Source organism: Rana temporaria, chromosome 1 (genome assembly GCF_905171775.1).
Source record: "Rana temporaria chromosome 1, aRanTem1.1, whole genome shotgun sequence".
Lineage (NCBI taxonomy): Eukaryota > Metazoa > Chordata > Amphibia > Anura > Ranidae > Rana > Rana temporaria.
The window spans coordinates 403031206-403049324 of NC_053489.1; the positions used below are offsets into that span (position 1 = coordinate 403031206).

Genomic DNA, 18119 nt, shown 5'->3' on the forward strand with positions numbered 1-18119 from the left:
CCAGGCGGAGGCGTGGAATGCATCTTTGCTGTACAGGAAGTAGGCGTTTCACGTTGTTGACATCCCGGGGGCTGGTCTCAGGATTGGGGTCATATTGTCTATATATTTTTGGATGGAAGCAGTGGAGGGACACCCCAGACAATGTACTATGATATGAAATGCGTCGGGGACTCCACTGTTGCCACAAGTACTTTGAAAAGTGCAAATTGTCTTCTACAACACAAGTGTTTCTACTACATTAAAAATGTCATATTTATACAGTATTATGCTATGTGCCCTCCCTTTCCTTCCATTTTTTGACACCACCCTGGGACTATCTGGACCATTGTTCCTCATAAGAACTTTTTGCAAAGATATCCTCTCTTTAATGGTTGGGTTTAACCTGTTGGCGTCCCGACTCCCCTCGGTTTGGTCATCTGGAGTGGAACCAATGATCCAGTTCCAACTATCAATCCAGCTTCCAGTGGTTATTTCACATAAAGCCGGTTTGACCCATAGAACGTACGTTTTGTTGGGTTCAAACATTCCAGTAAGCCTTCTACTAACTGGTGGCGGTTTTTCACCTCATGCTTTCACCTTCATATTCACAGAGTTTTGAACTTTCACCTATCATAATATAGACATTCAGTTGTCCATTGGTGTACCATCCTCTGTTCATAGACGGTCATCGATTTATTCTTATTGGTGCAAATATTTATTTCATTTTTTTTTTTTTTTATAAAATTTCCCAGCACTAAGTTTATTCATGTTTATGTGCTCTAGATAATTTGATTAGCACGACACTTTTTCGTTCCATTGGTTTTGTCATTTGTTGCGTTAGCCGCTTATCTGAAGGGCAGTGTGGAATATTCCCCATACCATTCATTTTCCCAGCAGCGACTGGGGGATTACTGTGCTTGATTGGCCAGAAAACTCGCCTGACCTGAACACCATAGTGAGAATCTATGGGGGAATTGCCAAGAGAAAGATGAGACATGAGATCGAACAATGCTGAAGGCCGCTATTGAATCATCCTGGTCTTCTATAACACCTCAGCAGTGTCTCAGGCTGGCTTCCATGCCACGCCGCATTGAAGCAGTAATTGCTGCAAAAGGGGCCCAAACCAAATACATGTGCATGCTTAAGCCCCATGCACACGAGAAGCAATTACAAACACCTCTAAACTCACATTTTCAAAGGCAAAAACCGGCGTTTAAAACTGCAGTTTTTGCCGCGAATTTCGCGGCGTTTTACCGCGTTTGCGGCTGAAAAAAAAAAAAAAAGAAAAAGCTTCTGAACCCAAAATTTGGCGTCTGAAAAAACAGACATAAACCCAACTGCGTTAAAACGCCAAAAAACGTGATTGTGTGCATGGACACATAGGATAACATTAAATGTGTTCAGGGGCAGTTGAAAAAAATGCCCAAATGCCTCTGAACTCGAGTTTAGCAGCGTCTTGTGTGCATGGGGCCTTATACTTATCAGGAGGTCTGAGATTGTGGATTTGGGATTTTCATGAGTTGCAAGCCATAATTATGACAAATCATGGTTCGCACCATCTCATATTAGTTTCACCTTTTAAGTTGCATTAGTGAAATAAAGAGTATCACCTTTAAGTGAATTCCTGGATGAAACAGCTATAGTAGAATACATTGAGGTCGATTTACTAAAACTGGAAAGTGCAAGATCAACTTGTTCAATTAAGCTTTGAAAACAAACTAACACACGGAAGTCGATTGGTTTCTATGCAGAGCTGCACCCGATTTTTCACTCCAATTTTAGCGATTCAACCCCAAGGTCTTTAAACCCAACAGGGACTAATAGAAGGTGGTAGTTGAAAGTACACAAGTTATTAATCAGTGACAGCCTAAAAGACAAGATGTGAGCACTCGGTCAGACCCACTACCAAGGAAAACTATCTACTAGGTGATGGGAGCTCAGCTTAAAACCGGTCCATTTCATTCAGACAAAAAGCAAATCGCTACCACCATTTTTAAAAAAAGTTAAAGGAATGTATTTTAACGCTCTCACATATGCTTTAGCGGTGGCTTGACTAACTTGGCTAGGAAAGCTTGCATTGAATGGTGTTAAATAGTTGATACTGTGCCAACTTCTGCCATTTTAACCAAAGGCAAATGTTTTATAGTATATTCTGTTGGAAGGTTTGAAAACCCCAAAAAACATGTTCTTTGGTGCAAGCAATAGGGAAATGCTTTAAATGACTGATAACCTATTGGTTTACTTTCTATACGGAAATATTGTGGCCACAGGCATGGTAATGGCTTTCTGAATAAGCATTTTAGAACCAAATTAGTAGGATTAACAAAAGGAACAAACTCCATTGTAACATCAAGGTATTAGAAATTAGTATTTCTGACTGGAGATTCCTCAGCAGAGGAGACAGAAACTACACTGTGTGCATCAAAGGAAGCACAGCCCTGTAAGCTTAGTAAAGGCAAGGCACACCCCTGCTCCTCCATGATAACAGAGTCAAAACTGCCCTGTCATCTTTCCTGTGAAGACTGGAAGTTCAGTGAAGCAGGAGCAGGCAACATTAAATATTTTAACTGCAAGTGCTGGGGTAAGAATTTTAACAGTTTGTTGAGAAACATTTATTTTGGTTTTGCTCCCCAATGTGTTAAACTAAAAATTGCTGAGGGTTCAATTTCGAGTTTCAAGAGTTAGTTCACCAAAGAACTGCCTATGCAGGTAAGGGGAGCCTGTAGAGAAACAAGCTGTGCAGGTTTAAATAATGCTCTTGTAGGCCATTTACCTAGTTAAAGACTGACCAAAAGACTCCCAGAGATGGCATCATCCTGTCTTGCCAGGTTGCTAGGACGTTGTGAAGAAACTCCCAGTGGATTCAAACCCCTTTGCATGTGCTCTCCTCCCGATGCAGTAGCTCTGAACTCAGCGATATTACGGTGGACCACACATAAGCAGGTTTGAGAGCGCGTTCCTGTGATGGTGGGAGTGTCTTAGCAACACGGCAGGACAGGAGGATGCCAACTCTAGGAGTATTTTAGTCAGGCTTCGGGAGGTACATAAATGGCTTACACCTATAGCATGGGCATTACCTAACTTTAGTCAAAGCCACAAAGTTTGTTTTTAGCCAAAAGCTTCCCTTACCTACATAAGCAGTTTTTTGGGGTAAAAATTAACTGACGCTTTAAGGAATATCTAAAGCCAAAACATACGTTTTTGGTTAGTTTGAAAGCGTCAACCAATTTTGGGTTGTTGGGGAAACCAGGATCGGTGATAATGCATCAGTGGAGACACATTTTTCCCCCAAAATAACTCTTACAGCAGAGAATTTCCCTTCCTAGGGGTAGATTTCCTCTCACTTTCTGTTGTCTCCTTCCGTTTGTAAATAGGAGTCGTTTGTAAGTCGGATGTTTGTAAGTAGGGGACCGCCTGTACTCTAGATATGGACTGTAAGCTTTTTGAAATTGGTTGCGTAAAGCTGTTCTTACAGTATAGAACACTGAAAAACAGTTACAAGTCATGATGATATGGACACAACCAAGCTGAGCTCCCATGAGGATTAAGAGTACATACAGATGTGCTGGGAAGGGCTTGTTGCCCCCCGTCATGGACCAGAAGAGTTCTGCTGCTTGCTAGTGTCTGCAGGACTGTGCCATTAGAAGCAAAGAACAAAAACAAAACAAAAAAACACCATGAAAAATCCACAAAGCAAAAGTAAAAAAGGCAAATCTCTGCAACATGGGGCTGATAACATACCTTGTCTGGTCACATTTTCTGCTGTGTTTAAAGCCTGACCACTCAAGTCGTTCACTACACTATCTACAGTCCGATGGTGCTTTAGGAAGAATGGCAGAATGAAACGACTATAAAGAATCTGAGATCCATTCCATGAGAAAGGAGCCATACACCACAGCAAGAATGCACACTGCAATAAAAAAAAGAAATAAAAAGTCACACATTTTAAATAGTCTTATAAAAATAACCCTTGGTCTATGGATTCATTATTGGTTGGTAAGAAATGCTGAAAGATTCTCCCTAAAATTGCATCTTTAGTTCTACTACTATAGCCTAATATTTCCTCTCCTACATGAAGTGGTTCCCGCCCCCTCTGTTGCGAGTGCCGACCTCATTTACTTGTAGCATACGATTCTTGGAAGCTTCCAACAGTATAGCACACACTGCTCTGAAATATCTTGACTGCATGGCCACCTTCACCCCATCTGCTGTGAGCTTGCTTGTCTTTCAGTAAGTAATAGCACAAGCACTGCAACAGTGTTAGTCTGAGACAGGTGCCTAGTGCTGGAAACCAGCGCTATCAAAGCAAATGATGTACTCATCCCCTATAAAGCAGCATGGTCAGACAGTGGTGGGAGAAGAGGTGCGTTGTTCACTACGCCAGTGCTGGAACCACTGCCCCTATCGAAATGGGAAAAAAAAAAAAAAAAAAAAAAAAAAAGAAGGGGGCTACGTTTTCTGGAAGCATTGTAGAATATAAAAAGGTGGCAAAAGGTATTGTGACTGAAATGCATAAATCGCATATTTCATATTTTTTCCTGGCTATTACAGCAGAGAACAAGGGCATATGATGAATCTTGGTCTATGGACCAATATGACCGCAATTCATTATTTTTTGTAATGTTCATGTTAAAGGTTAGGCCCAAAAAAAAGTTTTACATTTAGAAACTGATAGGATTTATACTCGAATGGCCTGGCAAGATATGAATTTGGTTGGCAGCTATGTCCTGGCTGGCATAAACATTAATTTGGTCCACAATCAAATTATAGAGGTCTTTATAGAAAAATGGCTAAATTCAGTCAAGGGGCATTGTCAAGTTAGATGTTTCCACCTGAACCCTGGCCTGGGAATGAGGGAATAACGGGTGCCGCTTAATCTGGGGACAGCCCATTAGGGTTTGGAAGGATACTATGGGCCTAAGCTCAAATTCTAGGTGGTGCCAGTTGCATTACATTAATAGCGTTGGCCACCTCACCAGCTTGTACTGCTCTGCTGGTGCTCGCAACTTCACCATGAAATTCTGCAGTGTTGGTGTCTAAAAGGCCAAGATGTACTATGCTGCTGGTGCTTGCCACATCACCAAAAAGTGGTGCAAAGCTACTACTTGCGCCCTGCTGCATCTGAGCAGAATTATGTATTTCTAGCACTTTAGCAAGATGGGGTCGGGTAGGCCCGATTTCAGCAGGGACCTCTTCGCCATTGTCCGAGCTAGCTGTCAGGGTGCAGCTGCTTTCTACAGGTTAATACTCTGAGCCTGATTCTGACAGTGAGGCCTCCCTTTCTCTTCTGTCATACTCAGAATCCTGTTAGTCTCCTCACTAGTGTACCATTTTTTGGACATTTTGGGAACCAACTCCTGGCTAGCAATCAGGGACTACTTGTGTGCTATAAATAAAATGAACTGCTAGTGCTAGCACAGATCAGGCCTGACCTTGCCAACACTGCAGTTTTGCATACAATGTATCAGAGGTGGCAGGGATCAGAAAACTTCTACTGACAGTGCACTTGCTGGGGGAGCTAAAACCCAAGTGCTGGCAATGATGCATTTTTACTGATAGTGTGGCGGGCAATCAGGAACTGGTGCTGACACTGGCTGGGAGAGATGCTGACCAACTACAAGGCCATAAGTACTTGGTGGTGCCGCTCCAAGTTGAGGTGTAGAGCCCATTGGCACCCAGGATAGCAGGGATGCAAGCGTGAAAGGCTGTGAGCCTGCTGACAAACTCATGCTGTCGCACCACAGCACGAGAAGCAGGGCGATAGCATTGGCAGGTTGTTCAGGAAGACATTAGGGGACTATGTGTGTATGGGTGAATCCAGTAAAAAAAAAAAAAAAAAAAAAAATAATATTCCCCCAACTGGCTGGCTGAACGAACGAAAAAAAATCCTACTTTGGGCTGCTTAACCTCCTTGGCAGTATGATTATGGTCCGATTTTGCGTCTCAAAAGCAGGAAATTTGGTGTTTATTTTAGGAATAACTCACTTAAATCTGTCCAAACAAGAGTCTAGTAGACATCCCAGGTATGAAAGTTTGAAACACAAAATCAAATAGTATAATAAAATGTATTCAATAATGTAATCAAATAACACTGAAATTTGCTCAGAATTGTCACTGTCATCACTTTCAGTGCCTGATGACGAATTTCCCCCACGAATCACTATCGCTCAATTCTGCAAGTGATTCTTATTTACCATCGCCGTTTTCTAGCTGGTCTAAAACCGCGTTTGACGTAAAGGGACGCTTTTTGGTTGCCGTGGACATTCTCAAGTTTCCAGGCAGAAAGAACATTATATATATATATATATATATATATATATATATATATATATATATATATATATATATATATATATATATATATATATATATATATATATATATATATATATATATATATATATATATATATATATATTATAAAACTGCAATCAGGGCACTGGACAAAAAGATGTAAAATGATTTCACACAGCAATGCAATCTTACAGATTACAGTGTACTGTATTGCATTATGTTTTTTGCAATTTCTGCTGCTGGGCTCCGCCCCTATGCGCTTCGATACTCCCAGGGCACACAGTACATTGGGTGGAGGACATCTCCTGGGGAAAAGGCAAGTAACTTTCCAAGGATACTGCGATGCAATCCCAAGTGTGGTTCGGGGTTACTGCTTTTGGTAATGAAAATTCACCCCGAGCCACATTCGGGAATACCGCTAGGGAGGTTAAAGAGGTTGTAAACCTCCCTGTGTAATTTATACCAATTTGTATTCTAGGCTTACCTATAGGACCTGTAAATATCGCTTTGTGGTCTTTTTGCCAAGATCAAGTGTAGTATCTGTTCTTATCAGTTGCCAGGAGGTGGCGCTATGCTAAACGTCCCCAGTACAAGGACGAGGTGGAAAGGGATGGCGGTGGCAGATGCAAAACCTGCTGGTGTGGAGACAAAAGCCTTCTGATGGGGACGGAGAATCATGCAGTCAAAGCTGAAGGGTTGGGTCCCTGGCCTTCTGGCCTAGATTTTGTGGTGCCTGCCCAGACAGTTTTTTGGGAGAGAACACTGGCTCCTTCTTCCCACTGGGGAGCGGCTAGTATTTCCCGAATGCGATTAGGAGGGAGTGATGGGAGTAGCCAGCTGACGGGCTCTCCCCAATCTCTCAGAGCGCCTACCTTCCTGACTGGGATGGGTGCTGCACGGTCTGGGCTGTTGGTCAGGGTTAAGAGAAAAGCCTGTGGGGATTGTTCCCCTGGAGTGGCAGTCCAGGGGTGCCGTACTTGCACAAGTGTTTGAGATGGCACTTTGAGTGTGGCACCTTGGTCACGCCACCACACACACTTTTTTTACACCTGCCTCTAGGGCCGGGCCTTTTGGCTGGGACCAGAATAATTTTTGATTCCTGGCCAGCGGGCCGGCCATCGTATTGCACGATGGTCACTTTTTCACTCTCCCTTATCTTCCTTCTCCCCCACTTTCTTTTTATTTATCCCTTGTTTGTCACTTTTTTGCATTTTTTTGTTTGGTGTTCACGTTTTGTCACAGTGTGATCAGTAGTGTGTAGGTCCTCGGGCCTGCCCTGAACGCCTTGGGAGGGGGTGGACATGGCCTTCTGGCTTAGTTCGCCTGCTCTCATGGGGTCTCCCACCTAGTACTTGGGTGGGTCCGTTTCCTGCAGACCCTCCAAAGAATGGGGTCCGTCTGGTTTCGGCCAGATGGACCATGTGAAGGGCCTCAGTCCCCGTCTGGAGCCTAACGCCACGGGGGATCAGGGCTGGGTCCTTCCTTGTGGAGGACAAGTGTAACATTCGTTGCACGTTTTTGTGTTTCACTCTTTATGTTTGTGCGCATTGTTTTGGCACCGGGTGGTGTTTTTGGGCGTGTTTCACACGCCATGGGCTTTAAAAAAAAAAAAAAAAACCTGTAAATATCTCCTAAAACGGCGCACGTTTAACAGTATGAGGTTTATCGGTGCATGTGCTCTGAAGGAATGGATGCCTGTGTCGTTTTTTTTCCCCAGGAGCGAGTTCCGTGACCGGCGGCTTCTGCATGCATGGGAGTGACTCTCGGAAGGAAGACAGGCGAAGATGGAAGGGCAACGATGCCTGCACATTATGCCTTTACTTTGCAGGGGGAAAAAAATAAATAAATAATTCTCAGCAGAATTTACTTCCTCTAAGATTTACAGCTATACAATCTTTGTCCACAGGAGTGCCTAGGCTCCCCTCACATATATCAGGGGGAGACCAAGAAAAAATACATTTTCAGGGGAGTGGTCAAGCACAAATAACATTTCTACATTTTCACTATAAAATAGCAAATCTTTTTCCGAGTTCTGTTCCACTTTAGGAACAGTAAAGACTTATATGAAGAAAACAATGTATTGAAAACCTTCTCACCTTTCCCAGATAGTAAAACGGAAACCAGAAGAGAAAAATATCCGAGAAAAATTCCACTACGCTGAACACGCCATAAACCACCCAGTACGTCAGCCATATCGTGTCATCTTTTTTGTCTGCGCTTTCAATGGCCTTAACTCTATGGAAGACAAATCAACAAATACTATACAATACCAGCTTAAATTTTAAATCTACATACATACATACATACATACACACACACATTATAGAGAACTATTGCTCTCTTTTATAGTTTACAAAACTTTGCTGCCTCCTTTCACACAATTGCAACAATTACCCCCCCCCCCCCCAATGCACCGGTACACATTGGAATACGATGTGGGAATGACACGTTGCATGCACATTTTCCACACTGCACATGAACGAGCTGCCCTTGCGAAATGTGTGGGTACAATTGGTACAACTTAGCTGCTTAGTCAGTACAGCAAGAGCAGAGCACAAGCTTGTGCAACCACAGTGACCAGCAGACCTTCAGCAGCAAAAGGTTCTCTGATGACTTCATCTGGACCAAGCTGTGTGTGTCGGGTCAGCTGGAGGCTTCTACCCATCTGCCAGTGCTACATGGACTACTGATGTTCCCACCAGAGGGGAACCTTGTCTAAAACAAGGGACTTTGTTCGGGACTTGAACTAGGAATCTAAGCCCTCCCACCAGCCATGATCATAGAGACTCACAAAGACCTAGCAATAAGCATTTTATTGGGCTGCCATCAGAGAGGAATACTGCTCATCGTGGTGTTTTATTGAATGAGAGTTTTACCTGTTCCTTAGTGGAGGCTGAATTTCGTTTATGCTGATTATTGATTGATCTCTGGTAAGAGTCAGTGTGATCCATTGGTGGAGGTCTCCTGTCTGCTATTCATCACAGCATCTGTGGATTCCCCCTTTTTTTCGGCACTTTCGGGACACTCAGTATTTGGGACTGTGTCTTATTTCTTTTTAGTTCATTTTGCTTTTTGGTTCATTTCCTTTTTAAAATTTTTCACTTCATGGACTATTTTATGTTGGAGCTGGTATGAGAACATCAGTTCATGTCATAATATATATATATATATATATATATATATATATATATATATATATATATATATATAGCCGGACCAATCTCCCTCCAATCTGTGCCTACACTTAGAGTCCCGATGAGATTGGCGGCCGAAGAGGAAAGGTGCATGCTCGGGAAAAGTAGTCTGTTGAGCCGCGCACAGGCAGACCAGTACACAGGTGCTCTCCTTAGAAATTCTCATTAAGCCATGGGACCTAACAGTATGACCTCTCTGAGCCTGCCCCCCCCCCCGGGCCCCGACCAATGTAGCTGGAGAGCAGAAAGTAATGAGTGAGGTGGAGGATTGCAAAAATTACCACTCTGGTGCAGCGCTCACTGAAAGTTGCCCTGACATGAGAGCGGCAGCCTTCTAGTTTGTGCAGTCTTCTTCTCCTTGTGCTCTATGTAAGTGTCCAACAGTTTAGCCTGAGCACTGTGAACAGACTGGTCTCAATGTGTGCTGTGCGCTGTCAGTGTGCGCTGTGCTATGGTGTCAATGGCTGTGCAGTTATGTGGATCTCAGCGCTGGATTGTACTCCCTCCCGCTGTGCTGCAGCTCCTCTCCTCTCTGCCAGCCTGAATAAAAGGGGGAAGTGGGGACATGCAAGCGTGGAGCCGCACACACAGGCTCCTGATGATGAGATGAATGGGAGAGAGGATGGATGGGAGTTGCAGAGGAGACAGCAAGAGAATGGGGAAGAGACCCAGTTCTAGTGCCCTGTCCCTCTGGTCTGCCCCCAGTGCCCTGTCCCTCTGGTCTGCCCCCAGTGCCCTGTCCCATTTTGTTAAAGTTGTTGTTGGTAATATTTAATTTTTGTAACTTCTGCATAAAACATTGTCATTCCATGAGATAATCTACGAGGGCGTGTTTACGGGTGCAATTAGTAGAGGTCGACCGATATGGGTTTTTCTCTGGCCGATACCGATATTTAGAATTTGGGGCGGCCGATGGCCGATATATGATGCCGATTTTTGCGGCCGATATTTTAGGCCGATTTTTTTATTTTTTGGCAGGTGGGGCTAATTGGCACTGGCAGATTGCACTGGATGGAACCAATTGGCAAAAGCAGATGGCACTGATTGGCACTGGTTGGCACGTGGCACTAATTGGCACTGGCAGGTGGCACTAATTGGCACTGGCAGGTGGCACTAATTGGCATGTGGCACTGGATGGTACAGGCAGGTGGCACTAATTGGCAATAGTTAGCACTGGCAGGTGGCACTAATTGGCAGGTGGCACTGGATGGCACTAGCAGGTGGCACTGGATGGCACTGGCAGATGGCACTGGATGGCACTGGCAGATGGCACTGGCAGATGGCACTGGGTGGCATTGGCAGGTGGCACTGGATGGCATTGGCAATGCCAGGTGGCACTGGATGGCATTAGCAGGTGGCACTGGATGGTATTGGCAGGTGGCACTGGATGGCGTTGCCACTGGCAGGTGGCACTGGATGGCATTGACAGGTGGCACTGGATGGCATTAACAGATGGCACTAGTTGGCATTGGCAGGTGGCACTAGTTGGCATGGCATTGGCAGGTGGCACTGGTTGGCATTAGCAGATGGCACTGGCAGGTTTCACAGCACATAATGTAGCGGATAATGTGTGAAACTCTCTATACAGTTTCACAACTGCTGCAGAGAGAAAGAGGAGCTCAGATTCATTGCGATGTTGAAGGTGGGCGGGACCCGGGTTGGGCGGGGCTCAGCTGTCCACCAGCCAATAGGATGAGATCATTGGCTGGATAGCTGCTGAGTCCCGCCCACCCCGGGTCCCGCCCACCTTCAACATCGCAATGAATCTGAGCTCCTCTTTCTCTCTGCAGCAGTTGTGAAACTGTATGAAGAGAGAGTTTCACACATTCAGCTACATTATGTGCTGTGAAACTGTGAGAGCAGAGAGAGAGAGAGGAGCTCAGATTCATCGTGATGTTGGAGGTGGGCGGGACCCAGCAGCTATCCAGCCAATGATCTCATCCCATTGGCTGGTGTTGGACATCTGAGTCCCGCCCACCCCGGGTCCCGCCCACCCCGACAGCTTCATTCTCCTTCACACACACGGCACTGCTCTGCAGACAGTGTGGAGAAGGGAGGGGGAAACCCATGTTCCTCCTTCCTTCTCCACACTCTGCTGATGCAGATCTGCTAAATATCGGCCACATTTGGATAATAATCGGCCCATGCCGATTTCTCCAAAATGACTGAATATCGGCCCGATATATCGGCCAGCCGATATATCGGTCGACCTCTAGCAATTAGGCGCAGGGCAGTGTATGAATTAGGTGGGGCAACTGGTGGCGAGTAACTCTTGAGGCCTGGCTAGTGGCTCAGGACTTGAAATGTTGAGCCGTGTGTATGTGTATGTGTATGTGTATATATATATATATATATATATATATATATATATATATATATATATAGATATATATATATATATATATATATATATATATACACATATATACATATACACATATATACATATACACACACACACACACACATATATATATATACACATACACACTGTTCACTCACTGTGTTCACTTTATATTTGCATTCACTTTAACCATTTAGCGCGACTCCTTCCTTTTTTATGTTATAAAGAAAAGACCACTGCTCCAGGTTGGTCCATTTTTGCGCACACATCACACACATACTGGGTGGCAGACCAGTTTGCAAACCTGTACACATGGCAAAAGAAGCCCGGTCAGCTGCACTCTGAAAACTGTAACCTACCTTCATTTCCACTAAATAGAACAAAGCAGCATAAAAAAAAAAAAAAAAAAAAAAACACACACACACCAAATTTATCACTGTGGGGGGGGGGGGGGGTTATTAATGCGTTGTGATGCTCTTCGGGCTTACCTTATGATTAAGTGCCAAGAGCAGCATGAGACATGTTATCCTCCCATCTCCCCCACAGTGATCATTTTGGTGCTTTTATCTCGCTTCGTTCTATTTAGTGGAAATAAAGGTGGATTACAGTTTTTGGAGTGCAGCTGCCCAGACTTTCTTTTGCCACCTACAATCGTCAATGGCACCCCAAACAGTACCGAACTGCATGGTACCTCATTGCCATGCGGTTTGGTGCTGCATGATCTGAAAAAGAAGCACTTGCATTATGTTTAGCAACCCAGTGAAATGATTGGGATGTCAATACCGAGACGCGCAAGGCCACACACTTTGTAGTGTGAACCGGCATTTAGGCTACATTCACATCTGTGTTTTTGTACCTGTGAGCCCCCCAGAAAGGAGGGTCCGAGCAGTTAGCTGTGCGAGGCAGCTCCATTGAAAGCAATGGAAGGCTGCCAGCACCTGCAGATAGTTTAACCCCTCTCACATGTAATCACCATGTAGCGACTACCTGCAAGTGATTTATGCAGCACAGAAAGACAAGTGGTAAGTGGCACATTAGGCCCCTTTCACACTGGGGCGGGGGTAAAGCGCCGATATTTTTAGCGGCACGTTACCGTCAATTTTGCAGCGTTATTCGGCCGCTAGCGGGGGAACTTTTACCCCCCGCAAGCGGCCGGGAAAGGGTTAAAACTGCTGTGCCCTATTGATTTCAATGGGCAGAAGAGGTGGGAGGAGCGGTATACACATCCCTCCAAAGATGCTGCTAGCAGGACTTTTTTTGCCTTCTTGCTAGCGCACCGCTCCAGTGTGAAAGCCCTCGGGGCTTTCACACTGGAGACAGCAGCAGGTGTTTCAGGTCGCTTTGGAGGCGCTATTTTTTAGTGTTATATCGCCTGCAAAGCGACCCAGTGTGAAAGGGGTCTCAAAGTGGTTGCAAACCCTTACATACAGTATACCCAGTGAAGTGACTGGCCTCAGGTGATACAGAGAATAAACCAATCCTCCTACACAAGTTGTATCTGACTGACTATCTGCAGCCTTATCTTCATCTGTTCAAAGTGCTGAATTTAGGCCTGGTTCACACCTATGCAGGTTGCTGTTGGTGCAATTTCCGGGTGTGCCTTGCGTCCACACACACTTGATGCGTTTTGCATTTTTGGAGGGTGTCTTGCCTTGCCGGAAAAAACAGCAAAAACGCGTTAATGCGGTTCTGCTGCATTCCCATTGAAGTATATGGAACTAAAATGCAACCTGCTGCAGACAAAAAAGTCCCTGACCCTCTAAATAAAAAACCATGTTAAGAGGACTTCGGTGCGTTTCTGCAAAAATAAAAACACCTAGGTGTGAACCAGGCCTAAAAACCTTGTCTGAGCTGTAACAAAATAAGGAGCTGAAGTTACACTCCATAGAGCTCCGAGAACTGATTGGAGGGAAACACCCCCCATTCACACAGCAACAGAGCGGAGGCTGTCAATTACTTGGAGCTCCCTCCCCTGTCACCTTTTTTCTCCTGGGGTCAGGAAAACTTGTCAGAAGCGATTCACGCTGATAGAGGAATGAAGCAGCAGACAGAAATTACACTGTGCTCTTAATTGAGAGAAGTACATACAGTCCTGATCAAAAGTTTAAGACCACTTGAAAAATGGCAAAAAATCATATTTTACATTGTTGGATCTTAACAAGGTTCCAAGTAGAGCTTCAACATGCAACAAGAAGAAATGAGAGCGAGACAAAACATTGTTTGAGCATTCAATTAATGAAAACAACGAATAAACTGAAACAGGCTGTTTTTCAGCTGATCGAAAGTTTAGGACCACATGCCTTTAAAAGGCCAAATCTGTGCAAAGATGTGGATTAATTGTCATCTTCTGTCAGGTAGTCACACGTTGTGATGGCAAAGGCAAAAAAACTCCCTTTTTGAACGTGGTCGGGTTGCTGAACTGCATAAGCAGGGTCTCTCACAGCGCGCCATCGCTGCTGAGGTGGGACGCAGTAAGACAGTCATTTGGAATTTCTTAAATGATCCTGAGGGTTATGGAACAAAAAAGTCAAGTGGAAGACCCCAAAAAAAATTTCACCAGCACTGAGGCGGTGGATCCAATTGGCTGTCCGTCAAGACACTGGACGATCCTCGACCCAAATTAAGGCCCTTACTGGTGCTGACTGGAGCCCCATAACCATCAGACGGCATCTGAGACTGAAGGGCTTCAAAAACAAAAAACGTCTTCAAAAACCCTGTCTCCTTGAACGCCACAGAACTGCTCGTTTGGACTTTGCAAGAGAGCACCAAACATGGGACATTCAAAGGTGGAAGAAAGTTTTATTCTCTGATGAGAATTTTTTTTACCTTATGGTCCTGATGGTTTCCAACGTTACTGGCATGTCAAGCAGATCCCACCTGAGATGTTTTCTACGCGCCACAGTGGAGGGGGCACCATAATGGTCTTGGGTGCTTTTTCCTTCAGTGGACTATGGAGCTTCAGGAAGTGCAGGAGTGTCAAACGGCCGCTGGCTATGTCCAGATGTTGCAGAGAGCATTCATCATGACTGAGGACCTCGTCTGTGTGGTTACAACTGGGTTTTTCAACAGGACAACGCTACAGTACACAATGCCCGCAGGACAAGGGACTTACAGGAGAATAACATCACTCTTTTGGCTCATCCTGCGTGTTCCCCTGATCTAAATCCAATTGAGAACCATTGGGGAAGGGTGGCAAGGGAAGTTTACAAAAATGGACAACAGTTCCAGACAGTAGATGGTCTTCGTGCGGCTGTCTTCACCACTTGGAGAAATGTTCCCACTCACCTCATGGAAACGCTTGCATCAAGCATGCCGAAACAAATTTTTGAACTGATCAACAATAACGGCGGAGCTACTCATTACTGAGTTCATGTTTGGAAGTTGGAGGTTTAGGTTTTTTTGGAGGTGCGGTGCTAAACTTTTGATCAGCTGAAAAACAGCCCGTTTCAGTTTATTTGTTGTTTTCATTAAACTGAATGCTCAAAAAATGTTTTGTCTCACTCTCATTTCTTCTTGTTGCATGTTGAAGCTCTACTTGGAACCTTGTTAAGATCCAACAATGTAAAATATGATTTTTTGCCACTTTTCAAGTTGTCTTAAACTTTTGATCGGGACTGTATTATAGAGGGATATGCTTTGTTCATATTTATTGTCTGTGGTTTACCACAGGGGTTGCAAGTTTTTTTTTTTTTTTTAAATAACAAACACATTATACTTACCTCCACTGTGCAGTTTTACACAGAGTGGCCCCGATCCTCGTCTTCTGGGGTCCCTCGACGGCTGTCTCGGCACATCCTCGCAAGAGCTAACCCCCTTCATGGGAAGCGCTCTCCCAAGGGGGATAGATTGCGGGTGCGCTCCCGTGATACAGGCGGCGGCTATAGTGGACACGCGCACAGCAGGTGAACGGGCTCAGGCAAGTAAAACAGGGGGGGGGAGGGGCCTCATTGCCAGGTGTTTTTTCACCTTAATGCACACAAATCTTTACAACCCCTTTAACTGTAGTTTTGTGCTGGGTGGTCTAGAACCTACAGAAGCATATGAATACTTACGAAGTGTAAGCAGGATACACAAAGCCAATCAAATTGCAGATCAGAGAAGCCCCATAGCCAAATACCAGGTACAAGCCCAGAGAGCAGAGGGAGCCTAGAGAAAGGGAGTATGAAGCAAGACACCCGTTATATATCCAGCAAAGCACAGCACTATGAGAAAAACAAACACACAACAGGTGACTGATTCTTTTTTTGTTTTTGTTTCCTTGCTGAACAAGATAAAGCATTTCAACCACTTAAATCCCATCTTAAAAGTAGTGCTTAAACTTAAAGCAAACATGCTGGCTGGAAAATGCATGAGAAATAGGGCAGAGCTAGGCAGTTAATGCAGTGTAATAATCCTCTGTCTAGCACTGTAAGCAGCCCAGGTTCACATGATTAGTGTCACCAATCAATTCCCCCTCCCCCACCATGGATATTTTCTGACAATCCTTATCAGTAAATGTCCATAGTCTCGATGACTGATAGTAGGGTATGACGACATGTAAAGGAAGCACAATACAAGGCAGTTAAGGGTGCATTCACACCACGATTTTGTCATCCGTTTTTTACTCACGATTTTAGCTTTAAAATCGTACAAATCTGTATGGCAAAACGGATCCATTCACTGCCATTCATTAATTTAGGTCCTCAAGTGCATCCGATTTGATCCGCATACGATTTGATACGATTTAAAATCGCATCAAAAATCGTGTTTGACCACGATTTTTGGTCCCGATTTGAAATCGTATTAAAATCGTGTCCGTTTTTTTTTTATATTGTGGTCAATGTAAATCGTACTAAATCGGATGACTGTGCGATAAATCGTACCCGATTTTTTATTACTAGGGTTGAGCGAACCCGAACGGAGGTCCCCGCAAATTCAATAACCAGACCCTTTAGGTCTGGTATGGATATTCAGGGGAACCCCGCCGTCAATTTAAAACAAAAATGACGTGCGGTTCCCCCTAAATATCCATAACCAGACCCGTTATCCGAGCACGTTGACCTGGCCGGCCGCAGAAAAGAGGGGGGGACAGAGTGCGGCCCCCCCCTCTCCTGAACCGCACCAGGCCACATGCCCTCAACATGGGGAGGATGTCCCCATGTTGATGGGGACAAGGGTCTCATCCCCACAACCCTTGCCCGGTGGTTGTGGGGGTATGCGGGCGGCATGTTTATCAGAATCTGGAAGACCCCTTTAAAAGACCTTTCCTCTTCTTGGTCTTCCCCAGTGACGTAGCAGAGGTACGTCAGAGGGGGCGGGGTCACGTGACGGGTGGCTCTGCCTCCTCTATATAAGAAATGTCACAGCTTCAGCCGCTCATTCGCTGGGCTGTGCCCAGCGGTGAGAGGAGGTCCGGGATGCTGCTGCACCGGATGGATGGATCTTCACATCGCCGGAGCGGAGATCACCCGACGCTGGATCTTCTCATCGCGGGAGATCACCCGCACCCGTCGCTGGATTAGGACAACGCAGGAAGCCGGGAACGAGTGGATTTGTCACCGCTGGATGTTTTTTTTTTTTTTTAATAAAGGACTTTATTCTTTGGTGTCAGTGTGTTTTTTTACAATACTTTACACTTCCTTCGTGAAATGGTAGAGGTACAGTGTACCCCATTACCATTTCACACAGGGGGGGGGGGTCAGGATCTGGGAGTCCCCTTTGTTAAAGGGGTCTTCCAGATTCTGATAAACCTCCCGCCCGCATACCCCCACAACCACCGGGCAAGGGTTGTGGGGATGAGACCCTTGTCCCCATCAACATGGGGACATCCTCCCCATGTTGAGGGCATGTGGCCTGGTGCGGTTCAGGAGAGAGGGGGGGCCGCACTCTGTCCCCCCCTCTTTTCTGCGGCCGGCCAGGTCAACGTGCTCGGATAACGGGTCTGGTTATGGATATTTAGGGGGAACCGCACGTCATTTTTGTTTTAAATTGCCGGCGGGGTTCCCCTGAATATCCATAACTTCAAAAATCTTCTTTTTCCCCAGACATTATTTAAAATCAGGATCCGATTTTTTAGTGAAAATTTTGACATACGATTACATACGATTTTGTCACATACGATTCCATCCGATTTAACGGTCCGTTTATCGGATGGTAAAATCGTGGTGTGAACCTAGCCTTAAAAGACAGACTTTCCTGCACATTTATGAACTGCAGCACCAGTGATCTTTGGAAATTATATATATATTTATTATATTTTTTTTTAAATGGCAGCAGGTGGTATTGTCACCACACACATTACAATATGCCTGTGCAATAAATTTTATGGT

General features: G+C 44.9%; 1 protein-coding gene across 2 annotated transcripts in view; it reads right to left on the reverse strand.

Moving 5' to 3' along the window:
• REEP6 (receptor accessory protein 6) overlaps window positions 1-18119 on the reverse strand; it is a 41030-nt gene that overhangs the window by 18888 nt on the left and 4023 nt on the right. Inside the window, exons 2-5 of one of the 2 annotated variants that reach the window (XM_040323493.1) lie at window positions 15864-15957; window positions 8370-8508; window positions 3721-3889; window positions 3538-3611 (exon numbers count right to left, since the gene is read on the reverse strand). In XM_040323493.1, coding sequence (XP_040179427.1) covers window positions 3538-3611; window positions 3721-3889; window positions 8370-8508; window positions 15864-15957 — 476 coding nt within the window. The remainder of the gene's footprint in view (window positions 1-3537; window positions 3612-3720; window positions 3890-8369; window positions 8509-15863; window positions 15958-18119) is intronic. The other variant, XM_040323502.1, reaches the window with a different exon arrangement.